The sequence below is a fragment of the Chenopodium quinoa genome, unplaced genomic scaffold (assembly GCF_001683475.1).
Source record: "Chenopodium quinoa cultivar QQ74 unplaced genomic scaffold, ASM168347v1, whole genome shotgun sequence".
In the NCBI taxonomy this organism is placed as follows: domain Eukaryota; kingdom Viridiplantae; phylum Streptophyta; class Magnoliopsida; order Caryophyllales; family Amaranthaceae; genus Chenopodium; species Chenopodium quinoa.
The window spans coordinates 462,194-479,329 of NW_018742656.1; the positions used below are offsets into that span (position 1 = coordinate 462,194).

The following is a 17,136-nucleotide window of genomic DNA, read 5'->3' on the forward strand; positions in this document are numbered from 1 at the left end:
TAGGGTTTTGGACCAAGACCCGAAGACTAAACCGAATTGGGGTGGTCCGGTCCATTTTTCCGGTATGGACCGATTTATGAACACCCCTAGTTGTGATAAGGGTTAAACAAGGCTACCTAAGTTTAATTTATAATTAAAATAAGTTCTTATAAGGGATAATAAGTTCAGATAAGTTCATATTACATCAGATAAGTTCGAATTAGTTCGGATAAGTTCATATAAGATCAGATAACTAAAAACCAGGTGAATAGAACACACCCATAGTTAAGTTAATATAAGTTAAATTCAGGAAAAATAAGTTCAGGTAAGTTTGGTTCAGGAAAAATAAGTTTTGAATTGAGTTACATAAGTTTAAATTATAACTAAAATAAGTTTTAATAATTTCAAATAAGTTCAATTAAGTTTTTAATTAAGTGCAGATAAGTAAAAATCAAGTGAATAGAACATACCACAATATTTTATTATTATGAATCTATGACTCTACATCTTCAACTTTTTAATTTTTTTTTATTAATTACATCTCATTTATCTTAATAATGATTCCATAGTCTAAGATTAAAAATAATAATAATTAAAATTTCTTGCTTTTATTCTATTTTGTTAGCGGTTTGTTAAGGGAGTAAGGCTCTAGAATTTTTTTTTTCTCTTTTTAATATTTTTTTTCCAAAAGCTTAAAAAAATTAGTTTTGGGCGAAAAATTTTGGTTATAGAAGCGACACACACATATATATTTTAAGTTTAGCTAGATAGTAAGAATAAATAGTTGAAAAACTTTTGTATACACCCGGTTTACACTAATATTAGTGTATATCAAGCAAGGGTAACTTTTAGCTAATTTTATGGTAACTTTTTGCCTTTTTTTTAGATAACATAAACATAATACAATTTTTATATAAATAGACAACAAGCTAAGAAAAGTTTTATAAAGGTAATTTAATTACATTGAATCATTAATAATTGACTTTTAGTTATTTAAAATGTGATTCTTTACTAATAAAGCGTTGATAATTGTGATATATGATTTAATTGTTGTATTATTTTAGGGGTAACGTTTACTCATTTTATGGTAACTTTATAACGGATGTACAATATTTTATTATACATATGATTTTTTACTTATTCGAGTTATTACCTAAACATAAGCATGGTCTGGTGGTTGTAGACTTGTAGTGCGTGCATGAATGGGGTGTGCTCCTCACTTTTTTCTCGGGTTGTATTCCTTACCCTACTGCTCTTTAAATTTCATTTAACAATTGTTTTTTTTTTTTTTTTTTCTATTGTGTTTGGAATTTTTGTAATATTTGTTTTTCTTTCTCTTGTTTTAATTTGATAATTCAAAAAAATTTGCAATTTTTTTTCAAAGGTAACTCAAACCCCTTCATATCTATTATCAAATTGTGCAAAGACTTAATTATTATATGATTTATGATAAGGTAATTGATTCGTACTTATCGTTTATTGGATTACACATTATAGAATTGGGGTTACGTATAAACAAAATTTTATTCCTTGTTGGATAATATATAATACTCCGTATGTAACTTTTTACAACTCCTCTTTTACTATATAGCCGATATAGGAATATTACCATATGTGATTTCAAATAAATATTAAATAATTTATGTGATCAATTTTTTTTTCTTGAGATTTTTATCGAATTATTAAACCTCTGACATTTGTCCATCCGAATTAAAATTCTAGCTCCGTCACGGGATAAATCAGTCCATGATGAGGCAATTAGTGGTTCGTGCGTGGAGGCGGATGTACCATGCGCATGGTGCATCTGTTCCAAAAAAAAATAAAATGGAAAGAACATTGTTTAGAGATGTAAAGAACATTTAGCTAAAATGAAAAGAACATTTAGTTAAGGTGAAAAGAACATGTTATAGAATTGCAAAGATTAAAGAAATGAACATAACACTATCTAATAAAGAACATCATCTTCAACCTTTGTCACATTATTCTCAAATTAAACAACTATATTCATATTCATCAAATTTTCAAAAGGTAAATTAAACAATGAATTTTATGATTACAAAATATTCTAATTCAAATCTAAAGTAACACAATTAAAGAAAAATAAATACAAAATTTCATTCAAAATTACCTTCGATCTTTGATTAACAAATCCACATATTCACCTTCATTAAAAATCACTCCATTAACAAAACAATGATTAAAAGCACCACGAAACTCGATCTAAATGCGTAGCCATCGTCTTCTATCACAAGAATTTCTTTTTCTCTATAAATTTTTTATTTCTCTCTCTAAGATTTTTATTCTTCTCTCTAAAAAATTCAAACAAGTGAAATTAAATATGAGGAAATATACAAATTTCTAAATTGAGATTGGGAAATAATTACCAAAACTCTTTAATTATGGAACAAATAATTCATTTAAAGATTGTAAAACTAGATGTTCTTTAAAAAATACTATTATGTTCTTTTTTTTTTGTTGAATAAAAATAATATTCATTACATTATATTATCACGCTCTTTATTATTATTATGTATGTTCTTTAAATACATACAAAGTGCATAAAGCTGGATGTTTTAATTTTTTAACAAAATAGTTATATGTTCTTTACAAAACAACTGTATGTTCATTACAAAACAACCATATATGATGTTCTTTATAAAATAACTATATGTTCTTCACAAAACAACTATATGTTCTTTACTGAACAACTATATGTTCATTTCGCCTTTTTTTTAAAGAAAAACCGGATGCACGGAGCATGGTGCATCCGCCTCCATGATAAAAATTTCAATGATGAGGTTTTAACCTTAATAGCTTTTCGTTTAGGAAAATTTGTCAAAAATAACACCACATTTGAACGGTCTTCCTATAATAACACCACCTTTTGATTATTCCAGAATAACACACCTTTCATATGTATTTGCCAAAAATGAAACAAAACCGGTTGGTAACTTGTTATACTGGTTTCCTATGACACGTGTCACAATGTCATTGGTCAATTATTTTTATTTATTTTTTTAAAAAAAAACCTAAGTAATTAAAATAAAGTTAAAAAAAAAAACCACCACCTAGCCTCCCTGCCCAACCTCCACCTTCACCGGCGCCCCTCCCCCCACCCTCGTCGTCGATCGACCTCCCTAGCCTTCCCCCCTCCCCTGAACGACACTCCTCCACCCATTCCCCCACCCTTAAACAACCCACCACTGAAACCCTAGCCTATGGAAATTAGGGAGAGGAAGCCGAAATTGAAAAGGGAAGGAGGGAGGGGGCCGAAATCGGAAAAGGGAAGAGGGGAGAGGGTCGGCCGGAAAGGGGTAGGGAAGGGGAGAGGGTGGTGCAAAGGGGTCGAGAAGGGGAGGTGGGTGCCGAAAAGGGGTAGGGTAAGGGAGGGGGTGCTGGAAAGGGGGTCGGAAACTAGGACGGGGGCCGGGGATAGGGTTGTTTTAGGTGGATGGTCTTGGTGGGGGTGGTGGATGCCGTCGAATAGTGGTGGATGCCGGTGATAGTGGTGGGAAGGGGGGGGGGTTAAATTTTTTTTTTTAAAAAAGTTTTTTCAAAGTCAAAAATAAAAACAAATAAATTGACCAATCAAACTAGAACACGTGTCCCAGGGTTACCTGTAAAACAGGTTACTGGTTTTTTGTTTCATTTTTGACAAATACATGTGAAAGGTGGTGTTATTCAAGAATAATCAAAAGGTGGTGCTATTATGGGAAGACCGTCCAAAGGTGGTGTTATTTTTGACAAATTTTCCTTTCATTTATGGTGTCAGGTTGTTTAGTATTACATTTTGGAACTCAAAGTTAATTGTTGGATAACGTTTACTTTTGTAACGGTGTAATATAAATTCATTAATGAATCCTCTATATTAAAGTGATATGTACACGTGTAAGTCTGTTTTTTTTTTTTTTTTTTTTTTTTTTGAGTGGATATCATTTGATTATGTAATCTACAACTCAAATTTAAACGACAAAAAAATACCGTTTCAATAAATTTATCACATTGCAATTCAATAAACTACGTTACCATCACTTGAACCTCTTCTCAAATTCCCATATATTTTCACTCTTTCTTATCTTGTATAATCCATATTCTCAATATAGAATGCATTGCAAGTTTGGTATGTAAAACTTAGAGTTTACTAAAAAGATTATGGGACGAAAATTCATATAGTTCTAAAAAATGATAAGTGTAGTTCGGTGCATTGTTCAAGCATCCAAGCCCACTTGTATTAATGAACATCCATCTTAATACTATTGAAAACATGCAATAACCTAATTGTTCTTAATTATATTACCCTCAAAAATCATGTTATGTTAGCAAACTTAACATTAACATAAAACCTAGGACACCAAAAAGGAAACAATAACTCACAAGACACATAAAGTTTGACATCTAAATAATAATTTTCAACTCTCAAACTATTTTTATCTTTTCCATTTTCCAAATAACCATAAATTTTAAAAAAAATAAATTAAAAAAAGGCAAAAGCTAACGAACGTTCCGGGGGCATTGGATACGTTAGCTAAAAGTAGAAAAAATAAATTAAAAATTAATATTAATTACACCGATTGACGCGTGATTTTATATACTTTTCCAAATTAATACCACATTAGGTAATATTTTAAATGTTTATCCAACGTCTCGTCTCGGAGCGTTTGTTAGCAAGATCCTCTAAAAAAAATGTAATGAACTGAACTTTAGTGTTGGTCCAATGTGATTGGGTAAGGTAAAAATTGAGTGATACACAAATTGATGTTTCTACTTTATACTGCAAAACCATGTTATAATAACAATAATATTATGAAAGGGTATCTGAGATTATTATTTTTGATTAAAGTGCTTCTCGGGATTGCCAAAATCATAAAAAAATTCCCAAATCTTAACATCTCATTATCATCATCTTTAAATCTAAATATTTCTTCCCACACTCCCTCATTTTTTATATTCATTAATAATAAACTAATAATCATTTTTTTTTAAATAAAAAAACACCTAATTATGTTAACGGAGAAAATCGTGAGTAAAAACGCCGTTAAAATACCCGCCGCAACGACGTGAATATAACGCCGTTTACAGAAACAGCAACACTGTATAAAAGATCTCCTCACTGTAGTAAAGAGGTTTTTCGAAGAGAGAGAAACTCATGTTTTAGAGAGAGAAAGTGAAGAGAGAGAGAGAGAGAGAGAGCAGAGCAGCGCCTATCGCGCGTCAAGCAATTTTCTCGAGGAGATAGAAAATATATTACTCACCAAAGATCAAAGCGTAATTCTTACTACATTTTTTTTGTTGATTATTTTGAATTCTATAGGTTGATTGTGCTAAATTGTTGTTTTTGTTGTTGTTTGAGTTTGATTTTTGTTTGAGTTTTTTCGTTGTTAGATCTTGTGATTGATTATGAATTCTATTGGATTGTTTCTGATTTCGAGGATTTTTATCTGAATTATGCATAATTCCGTTGATTTTCGTGATTTTGATTAGTGTTTCATCTGAATTTTGCATAATTCTATTGTTTTTCGCAGTTTAGATGTGTAATTCTGATTTTGTTTCTGGAATTGAATTGCAGATTTGCAGAACTTTGAATTTAGTTGAAGAAGAGTTGACAGAAGCAGCAGTTTTTGAAGAGAGAGAAAGTAAATGTGGTTTTGGATCTTCTGCGTAATCTCATTCATGCAAAATATGATTGCATGATTTTGGATCTGATTTTCTGCATTTGAATTCCTCCAACGTTCAAATCATCGCAAAATTCAGCTGAATTTCTTCATAATTTGATAATTCAGTTGGAATTTTAGGGGTTTTTTATGGAGCTTCCTCAATCCCGCCCTTTCGGAGCCACACAAGGTAGAATTTCCGTAAAAAACGTTTCGAATAATTTTATTTTTATATTTAATTTAATAATTGATGAAATGAAAGATAAAATTCACATGGTAATTTGTATTTTTGTACCGTTTATTTTCATTTTTTAAAAAACTTTTTATTAATTTTTTTTTTGGTTGGTTGTGAAAGTACAGGTAGAAAAGCTACGCATGACTTTCTTTCTCTCTACAGTCACTCATCTCTTCAGCAAGATCCAAGGTCTTCTCACGGTAAAATTTCTTTTTTTATTTTTTTATACTTTTTTCTCTATTCTTATCAGTGATCGGATTTTCCGATTCTAGTGGTATCGTAAGAGGGTGACACGGGATAGAGTCTTGTACGCGTCTATAGAATAATAGATTTTGAGAGATTTAAATATTTCTACTAGTAGTTAAGTGAAACTTTTGTTTTTGCTAAAATTTAATAAGCACATCTAATGTTTTTACGGGTTGGTTTGTGCCTTTATGCATGTGAGTTTTATAAAAGGGAAAAGAAAAAATAAAATAGTTATACTTTATTATACAGTAATAATTATTTGGCTAAAGATGGGATTGGAGGAGGGGGGACTAGGGGAGTATATAAAACCATATAATATAATTAGGCTATCACAAAAAAGATGAATCATGCATGTGACGACCAAAAATGAAATATCTTTCCTCCTAACAAATCGCATTTTATATGTGATTTTGGTTGGTTAGAGCGATGACTTTTGTTAGATGAGAAAAATGGTAGTGAAAGTAGGCTCTATTCTTTCAGCCCAAATCTGGAATAATAGATCTGGGTTCTGGCCCATGGGCCCTGATATAAAGCCAGAAATTTGGAGGGCCACTTAGTCTTGGACACGTCAACACGTGAGGGAGAGGGGGTTGTCTTTAGTGGGGCCCATTTTGGGGGAGAAACTGACTGATTGATGTTACGTGAGGCCCAACCCACATAGAAAATGCAAAATCCTTTTTTTTTTTTATGTGGGTCTTCAGAAAATACGCACGCTCTTGTCTCTGACAGTGATGTTTGGGCATTCAAGACTAAGAAGAGAGAGAAAGAGAGAGATCCAAGTCGTGTGGTTCAGTAGTTGTCCTTTATGCAATTTGGTTTTTACCCTTTTAAATGTAGTCCTGTCCAAAATTGTTTTTGAGTCTATTTTGGTATAAGTTCTTTTCAAGATTAATCATACTTCAATGTTTAGGCCAAGTTCTCGGATTAAAATGATTTTACCGGATTAAATCTTAATTGAAATTGATTTTTACTATTTAGAAGTTTGAACTGATTGTTCTAATGACAAATCCTAGTGATGGATGGTCTAATGGGTTATATTGGGTAAACATATACAGAGTACAAAGTAGATAATAAGTTCACAAGGATGTAAATGTCGCCTTTATTTGATAGGGGACTGATTCGCGTTGTATTCTATTTGAATTTGGTTTTAGAATATATTCCACGACCCTCTAATTGACTACACTCTCCCTATACCACAGAAGATAGAATTACTTTGCAATTTGTTACATGGAATTCGAGCCAAGGATTGATTGCATGTAAAGATCTCGGGGATGAGAAAAATCTAATTTCAAGCTAGAAAATTTTCGTTGCGTACACAAGTAGTTCTTTGAAGCTTGAGAAAAGTACATCAAATTGGAATGCAAAGGCAGAGTATCATTGTGTGTTTGTAGTCTTTGTACACAGATTATACACAAACATGAATTAATGTCAGGAAGCATGCCTTAAATTTTTTTTCTTGCAATCATTTGGACTCAAACCCGGCTATTTAATGAAAACCATCCATGAACATGAACTATGATCTTACATGAACTGTCAAAGTATCCATTCCTATGTACACCATATTTTCCCTTCGTATTTTTTTTTCAATTTATAAATGGACAATAAGCTTCTAAATTTATGCCTTGTAGCTGTAATGTTGTTTTGTTTCAAATATACTTCTCAATAATGATTAGTGATTGCATTGCCTCTTTGATGAGAGTGGATTTCACAATTGTGATTCTAACATTTAGACCAGGATGTTTCATTTTTTTGCTGCATTAATTTAGTTAAGTATTTGTTTGCAGTCTATTTTATAATGCTTGTGACTCATGGTTGCTGAACTACAGTGTTCTGCAATTGCTAAGCATGGCCACTGTATAAATACTATGTTCTTAATATGTTTACACAGCTACATGTATCTCGTGTAAATCTATTCTTCACCCTTTTATGGTTCTGGTTTCAACGTTCTTTTGTCTGAGGTCTTACAGTTTAATAATTAATTGAGCAGTAATATGAATGATCGAAGAAGAAACAGATAATTGTTTGCACTTCCTTATTTGTCTACTAGTTATACCATACATAAAAAAAATGTTTTAAGTGTATAACTTTTATCTGTCTTTTCAACTCTGAAAGGAGCAGGAGGTTTGCTTAAAACACATAATTTCCTCCAACCACTTGAAGGAGAAGAAAAGACTGGTCCTAAGGAAGACAACTTGGTAGATATAAATGCTAAGCCTCCATCTGCAGCTCCTCCTACTTCAGTAGTTGAACACGTATTGCCTGGTGGGATTGGAACATACAGCATAAGTCACATTTCCTATTTTAATCCAAAGGTGCCTAAGCCAGAGGAGAATATCTTCTCAGTGGCTCCAGCAACCAGCAATGATAAAAATGATGACAATTCAAATTGTAGCTCATATACGGGAAGTGGCTTCACATTGTGGGACGAAACAACTGTGAAAAAGGGAAATACAGGGAAAGAGAATTTGGGGGATGAAAACATAGTAAAAGGTAAATGTCTAAATCATTCTTTTAACTTAGATTAAGCATTGCATAGCAGGTTGATACTCGATTTAAGTAATTTACTATCTAGACATTAGTCCAATAATAATTATTGTGTTCATGTTTTAGTTTGGCATACAAGACAACTTAGAGGACCCATTTGAAGTAGAAAGGTAATATACTATACAGACCTCCGTGAGCATGATGCTTGATGTCATAGTGATGCTTTCAAAGCGTTTGTATGGGGATTGGAGGTTACACTCACATCAATGTAACACTCCATCACATAATAAACCTCTCATTTGTATATTAGGAAAAAATAAGGATATCTGATATTCTGGTAAACTAGCTCACCAGTGAACTATACAAAGGAAGGGCAGTGAATCCCACATAAGTGTAATTATTAAATTGTCGCCTCTCTTACAGTTTGCTGGAGAACTTGCTCTCTAAATAGCCTTACTTGTATTTTAGGGTGTCACAATATAATTTTCTCTCGAAGTCACTCTCTACTTTGATTTCTTCATCACATCAATCTCTATGTCTTTTAAAAGGAAAAATATGGGACTGAGGGAGGATTTAATGTTGCTACAATTTAATTGAGTTGAATACAGTTTGCTTCAGGAGGGCTTTTTTCATCATGGAATTTTGAACATGCTAATATGTACTTTAGGACTTTGATTTGGACAGGAGGGTACGAGTGGCAAGGTTAGTTGAGTATTTAAATGCAGAGAAGCAGATAATTTGAAAGGGGTACAAAAATTGGCTCATATAAAATACATAGAATTGAATACTTGCAAGTGTTGTAACTCGCAATTTCCTCTTGGGATGAAGTATTGATAATAGTTTTGGTTGAAGTGATTGCTCTGGGTCAGAGGCTCAGAGTACTACTACAGACCTACAGTAGTATTCCACATATATAATCTAATTTCCAATGACTGTAGGCTTTCTTTACATAACTTACCTTCCTCGTTCTAAGGCCAACTACATCAAGGTTTATTAGGAATTTGATACTTGAATTTCGACAAAGACTTTTGTTCCATCCCAATTTCTGATATTAGGGAACTTGTGAAGTTTCTCTCTAGAAAATTTATATTTTTTACAAACTTCACTAGATTTTGAAAAATCTCTTGATTTTGATGGACAGAGTCAACAATAAAAATGGGGCAGTGGCCTTTGGATCGGCCGTCACACTCTTCTTCCAACCACCGCAGCAGTGTCAGCCCTCTCTCGTCTTCTCAGTCAGTGACTTACCCTATTTATATTTCTCTCATCCTCACCAGCAACTATGTCCAACTGATAAGGAAATTGGAAATTTTATAGGGCAATAATTCAGAAGAGTCAAAGCTTTATGGAGATGATCAAGTCAGCAAAGGGTCCTCATTCCGTGGTGGAAGAGGTTGAAGAGGATGTGAGCCTAAAAAAGGAAAGCAGCTCTTCTTTAAAGGGTTAGTATTCTGCTCATTGTAATAAGAGTTGGGTTGTATTTGGCGTCATGAACTTCTTTATTTCCCTCTGTGTCTTTTTAATTGAAACAGAAATTCAGATGTAAATGAAATTTGTCACTTATGTTTTCTCTTGATAATACAAACCTATTCTGATTGACTTCAAGGGATATAATTAAATCTCATTCAATTAAGATATAAGAGGTTCTAACCATTGATATTAATGATTCTACAGGAGAATTACGTGTAAATGTTGGTGGTAAGAGCAGTGATCAGAAAGCTATCACCCCTCGGTCCAAACACTCTGCCACAGAGCAGCGAAGAAGATGCAAAATTAATGACAGGCAAGTTTACCTCACAGCCTAAGTAATGAATGTCTAAATTAGATGAAGCACCTACTACTGTACTAGATGCACCATGGGACTTGTGCCTCAAAATAAAGTTCATATCTGTTCCCATTCCTTTGACTTGTTGCTGCATTATCTGGGAGTTGTCTTCTAAGAGGCATCTGATGATTTGCCATATTGAAACTAAAATTTTGTTTCCAAAGTCTTTAGCAAGATAAACAGTAAAAAGATATACAATTAATGCAAAAGAGCAGTTCCTATATGTTAGACTCATCAAAAGTGTCTGATTGGATAGGGTGTCCGACATCTATCTGTCTAAGTTTTACTAGGTTTTCTGATATTTTTTGAAAAATTACACCCATCCATACACAGGTTAGATGTAGACGCAATACCGTCATGGCAAGGTAGGTGATGATTTGTGTAACATAGATTCCAATTGACACCTCTTTTTTGCCTTTGCAGATTTCACATGTTGAGAGAACTCATTCCTCACAGTGACCAGAAGAGAGATAAGGCATCATTTCTGTTAGAGGTATTAGCACAGACACCTTCTCTTATCTGACATAGTGCTGTCCAGAATACCCTCTGATATTCGTATTTATGCAGGTCATTGAATACATTCAGTATCTACAAGAAAAGGTAAATCGATACGAAGGGGCATACCCTGGATGGAATAGTGAACCACCCAAGTTGAATCCATGGGTAAGTTCTTCAGTGTTTTTACAGGTTACGCTAGCAATATGTATACTCTGAAAGGACTTCTTGCTTCAGAGCAACAACTGTAACACCGGGTCATTCAGATTGATATTTTCTAGGTTAAAAGTAATGTTTGCTAATTTAGGTAGTATTAGATGTTTATAGTGATGTTTTGATATAATCAGTGTATGGCTGTTACTTAGCTAACTTTTAGGATAAAAAGCCAAAAGCCATCTCCAAAAGGTTACTCAAACTAACTTTTGCATTTTGGGCCAAAAGATTATAACAAACTAATTTTTTGATTGTTTGACCGTGTGAAAAAGTCATTAGTTACTGAGAAAGTTGGCAAAAAAAAAACCAAAAACAAGGGCTTAATACTCCTTTTTTTATTTTTATTTTTTTTATTTGTGTGTTTTGAATTATTATAGAGATCTTTAAGTAAACCATTGTTCATTTTTCATTTGTTTGATCAGAGAAATAGCCACGGGGCAACTGAGGGTTTTGTTGATCAGTCTCGAGCAGTGAATGCTAGTCCTGTGTTGATGTTCGGTGCTAAAGTTGACGAGAAAGCTACTCCTTCTGTTTCATTGAATGTCCCACGCAATCCCCAAACCCCAGCAGAATGTAGCATGATCAATGCTATCAATGTCAAGACAGTTGATCCGCAGCCTGGAACAACTAATAAGGCAGGATCAATTTCTCCACCACTGCAGCATGATATCCATGCTCCTATCATTAATAGTTGTGCTGTTGCACCACCTCCCGTGAGGCTTCCATCTGAGGCAGGCAATGGTTCTTTCCCTCAATTGCAGTTATGGCAAAGTAGAACTTCTGCAGCTGAGCCATCTCTTGCCACCGATAAACTGAAAGATCAAGAGCTGGCTCTTGAAGGTGGTACAATTAACATCTCAAGCGTATACTCTCAGGGGTGAGTAATCATAAACTCTATTTGTAGATGTTCTGTGATTAGATTAGGGAATATTTTACGACTCTTTGTATCAAAGGTGATTGATGATTATGCATAACCATTTGTGTACGCTAAGTGAGAAGCAAAGGATTCTGCTCTTGAAACTGTAGTATAGGTTTATAAGGGCAAACATGGCTTCTCGTAAATAAATGAACAGTAACTGAGTTATCTTGTTTGTCATGATAATGTTATTTTATTTTTATTTTTTTATTTTTTTGACAAGACATGATAATGTCTAAGGTACCCAGTTTGTTGATCAGCAGATTAAGTTTTATCTCTATTGACAACTATTTCAAGAGAATAAGTAATTTTTAGGGGTTGATTGTATGTATAAAAATTCCTCATGTTATTTTTCTTTATACTAACTTAAATGGATATTAATTTCGAACAGGTTGCTGAGTACGCTGACACGAGCTTTGCAGAGTTCTGGGGTAGATTTGTCTCAAGCAAGCATTTCAGTTCAAGTTGACATAGGAAAGCGAGCACATAATAGACAAGATTCCCAGGAGGTTGTTGGGAAGGTAAGCATTACTCAGTAACTGGGCAAGTCAGAGAGAATTCTTTAACACAAATGTTTCTAATACTGTGATTCTATCTAAGCAAAAGACCTGTTTTTCTTTATTCAGGTTGTCGAAACTGCTAGTGGTAATCAATCTTTGCAACATGCTAGACTTGATAGCACCAGTAGCGAGTCTGATCATGCAGTAAAGAGGCTCAAGACAGGCTAGATATTATTTAAGAGGTTTGGTACATTCTTTTGCTTTGTGATTAGATCATTTTTTGCGGAGCTGTCCTGGTCCTCTGGTAAAATCGCCCATCCCTTCTTCGCCAGATTAACCAGTTAATAGCTCGAGCCAAATTGTACATGCTATTAATTTTCTCTTTAATCTGTTTTTGCTTAGTCTTTCAGGATTCTGATGAGTGAATAGGTAGTCCTACTTAGAATATTCTTTCATCTTAATTTTTCTATTTTTTCTAAATTATTATGTATTTATATTGGCATCCATATTGTGTATGAGGAGCCGCCTTTTAATTATGAGCTTCCATATTGAGAAGCTTTTATTAATTTTTTTTAACTTCATTTTATAACTTGTATCTTGGGGGCTATAGCAGATTAAGTAGCAGCTTATATACTGATTAGCATACTCTTTTTTCTTTTCCTTGCTACATGTAATAACAAATTCTAGGTAACTGTTATTAACCAGTTAAATTCTTGAGATCAAGTCATTCAACAGAGTTTGAAATTTGGAGGATTTTGGCCATGTTCTCTTCACTTATTTAAAAATCTTGTTGCTTAATATCTTTAGAATCATTACCATATTATATTAGCTGATTAGACCAAATCTTATGGAGTATTTGTGTTTTGATATTACCAATATTTGGGGTCATGTATTAATATAAATTATGAATTACAAATACTCTAATAAGATTCCACTTAATAGTGTTTTTTAAAAAAATTGTATGTTAGTCTATATATGCGGTGAAAGTTAAGTCAGATTAAAACTTACTAAAACACCTTATTTAAGTTGTGGAAAACATAGCCTTTAGTAGGCAACAAGAATAAAAAACCACAAATTCACACTTCACTTTTATATCAAGATCCCAACTTTTAATCAAGCAAGACGATGTCATTGAGCTTATATTTTTTTAATGATAAGGAAATCCCTAACTAGACCTCAACCCTCGTGATTTATTTGGTCTTATATTTGCGAGCCAGACACTAAAGAGTTAGGAGTAGAGGGGAGGGTAAGGAAATCCATACTTGCAAGTACTCTCATTTGGTAAAATTCAAATGCCAAACCTTTAGCATATGTGGTAAGAACCTTATCAAGCCAATACTTTATTGGTTGTCATTAATATTAAATGCTTTTAAACAACTTGTGAAGAAACTTGATCCAAACTAAGGTCGTTTGGTATCAAAACACCTTTTCCGGTTTTTGTAATTTTGTTTTTTAAAAGAGATATGATTTAAATGAAATCATAATTACGTAGTATCTAGTTTACTAACAACAACAAAGTAAAACCACTTTTTCTAGTTTTGATTTTAAAAAACAAAAAACTGAAATTAAAAAAATTAAGTAACTATGACTCAAATCAACAAAATAACAAGTCAGCTTGAAGTAGAGGCCAAAGCAAGCAAACGTAGAAAATCCCCCTAGCACATACAGTAACCCTGTTTGCACCAAAAAAAAACATACAGTAACCCTGAGCAATACTTCGTATATTTCTTTTATAATCAAATACTTCGTAAGAAGTACTAAAGAGATTATATAGATTAAGAAACTAAATTCTGCATTCAGCAACAAGTTTTAGAAACATGAATTCACTTTTAAAAAGCCAAAAAAGTACCTAATCCTTCAAAACATCATACTAATAGAAAAAGTTAGAATTTCAGAACTGCATCAGTGCACAAAAGCTAGATCAGAATAAGTTAGCTAGTTAAAAGCTATTACAAGAGTTACTGGAAGTCAATAGCTTATAAAAGATGATAATATAAAGAGGGGAGTACTCTCAAGTCTCCATCACAGTCCGTAATAATTAGTAACCAAAAAACGCTGCAGCGGAAAAGAAAGCAGAACAATCAGCCAGCCACGCCAAGGTGCAAAATAAAACAACCATCCTAAACCCCAAAGCTGCAAGAATCTGCCAGAATTGAAGAAAATGTTAAAGAACATAAAGTTCAGCATAAGAGGGAATTGCCAAATTTAACGAGTGCATTTTTTAAAAGACTCCCTTAAAACCTCATAATTCCAAATGCAGCAACTTTTCAAGCAAAAAACATAGTACATTATAACACTGTCAAAACTACTCTCAAACAAGCGAGACTTGTGCGTGTGAATGGTTGGGAAGTTACATTTTTAAAGGATATACATAATATAATCAATTCCAAAAGCATCCATGATAACACTCTCAAAACCAATTTCAAACAAGTGAGACTTGTGCATACGAATGGTTGGGACACCTGAGAAGAGCTAACACCATCCCTCCTAACAATCTAGCATCACTATAAAACTAGGAGCTAATGAAACCAACAAGCTCTCTTAGTAGAACCTTTATCATTTCAATCATGCACTCATCACAACCAAGTTACTACGAGACTCAAGGCAAAAAAAAAATCAAAGTTGCACCATGAACTATCACACATACAAAGATATAGACTGTTATAAATGTAACAGTAAATCAATCAGGTTTCAAAAACTCACATGGCTTGAAGTCTACAAAATCTCGACTAGCTAGACTCTAAAATATCAAAACATCTTGCCACAAACCAATTAATCGCAGGCTACATTGCTACGCAGTCATCAACGTATAAAGCACACCGACCGAATTTCAAAATCATAACTATGATGAGAAGAGGCTCAAGAGAGTCTAATCTAATCCGCACACTGTTCGAAGTAAAATATATGTAAGAGGCACAAGAATGCAAAAATTAGACTAGACCAAACTAAGAAAGCAATACATTTTTTTCGTTGCACGTAAACTCCCACTCCTAATGAATGGTACAAACCGTACAACAGTCCTAAGAAAGCAATTAAAACTACACTATGAAAGCAATTAAACATAAGTATCCCTCCCCCAAGCTAGAATGAAGCACAGTGTCCTCACTATGTACAAGCATACAAAGGAGAAAGGAAAGGTATGACTCACTCAAAGTGACTCGCTACTACCATTAGGTATGGTAGCAGTGACAACAGCAGTTGCAGAAACTGTGGCCCTGGGAGCTCCAACATGGCAACGCAAATCACGAATATCAGCATAAAGATCTTGTACTTGTCCTTCAATGGTGGTGAGTCGTGTGAGAACTGAATTTTGAAAAGAAAGACAAGAATCCATAAAAAATTTCAGTTGCTCATCAAGAGTTAGTGGAGCTATCGTAGTACTAGAGGTTGGGTTACTAGAAGACGGCGGAGGGCGAGAAGGAGAGGTATCTTCAACCACCGTGTTGATAAGTATATTAGGTGACTCGTACTTCGTAGCTTTGTCCGCCCGATCGGGCGGACATTGCCCGGTCTGACCGGGCGGAAGAAGAAGAGGTGCCTGGCAAATTCGTTGAAGAAGCTGCTCTCGCGCCCGACCGGGCGAGCCTTCGCCCGACCGGGCGAGCCTTCGCCCGATCGGGCAGACCTTGCCCGGTCTGACCGGGCGGTGGGGGTTGGATACGTTGAAGCATTCGTATGGAGTCTTCTTCTCGCGCCCGATCGGGCAGACCTTGCCCGGTCTGACCGGGCGGAGAAGGAAAAATACGGAACGCGGATTTTGCGGTTTTAGGTTATCTTATTTTATTATCTTTTTGCCCAAGTATCTTTTAATTAGGGATTAATATAAAACCTCCCTAATATCAGTATTAGGGTTAAGAGAGAGAGAGTGAGAGCCGTTCTTGAGAAATACAAGAATCATCTTTGTAATCTTTGCAGTTTATAGTGAAATCATTCGATCTCGGTGCCCGTGGACGTAGCTATCACATCGATAGTGAACCACGTAAATTCTTGGTGTTGTTCTTATTGTTTGCATTGAATTTCTTTATTGTTTTCTTGTTTGTTTTCGACCTTTGCTTCCGCTGTCGCACAACAACTGGTATCAAGAGCTCAGGTTCAATCCTTGGAGAGTTTCTTGAAGATAACAATGGCAGGAGATTCAACAATAAGAATTGAGAAGTTTACCGGGAAAAATAGTTTCGGGCTATGGCAAATTAAGATGAAGGCTCTGTTAAAACAACAGCAGATATGGCGTCCGTTGGCTCCAAAGAGTACTACTTCGGAGTCAGGAGACGGACCGACTGACTCGCAGTTAGAAGTTATGGAAGAGAAGGCACACTCTACCATATTACTTAGTCTTGATGATCAAATCATCACGGAGGTGGCTGATCAGGAAACGGCGGCTGGATTGTGGCTGAAGCTGGAGTCATTGTATATGACTAAGTCGTTGACCAACAAATTATTACTGAAACAGCGGTTGTTTAGCCTCCGGATGCAGTCAGGTACTTCCTTACGGGAACATCTAGAAAAACTTAACTCTATTTTGCTTGATTTACGTAATTTAGATGTTAAAATTGATGATGAGGATGCTGCGTTGATTTTACTTGTATCTCTAC

General features: G+C 34.3%; 2 protein-coding genes across 3 annotated transcripts in view; both read left to right on the forward strand.

Moving 5' to 3' along the window:
- The window catches only part of LOC110722260, a 25,474-nt gene extending 19,833 nt beyond the window's left edge, over positions 1-5,641 (forward strand). Inside the window, exon 6 of the mRNA XM_021901536.1 lies at positions 5,546-5,641. Within this exon, the coding sequence (XP_021757228.1) occupies positions 5,546-5,641 (96 nt within the window). The remainder of the gene's footprint in view (positions 1-5,545) is intronic.
- Positions 4,820-13,110, forward strand: LOC110722228 (transcription factor BIM1-like). 2 transcript variants are annotated; one of them, XM_021901497.1, is made up of 12 exons: positions 4,820-5,244; positions 5,546-5,820; positions 5,991-6,065; positions 8,224-8,601; positions 9,737-9,830; positions 9,913-10,037; positions 10,270-10,378; positions 10,844-10,913; positions 10,988-11,083; positions 11,551-12,005; positions 12,436-12,565; positions 12,671-13,110. In XM_021901497.1, the coding sequence occupies exons 2-12, from the start codon at positions 5,781-5,783 to the stop codon at positions 12,770-12,772; spliced, it is 1,674 nt and encodes a 557-aa protein (XP_021757189.1). In that variant the 5' UTR covers positions 4,820-5,244; positions 5,546-5,780; the 3' UTR covers positions 12,773-13,110. The 2 variants fall into 2 exon arrangements, with proteins under 2 accessions (XP_021757189.1, XP_021757190.1); XM_021901498.1 differs by having other exon boundaries at positions 8,230-8,601.
- The last annotated feature ends 4,026 nt before the right edge of the window (positions 13,111-17,136 follow it).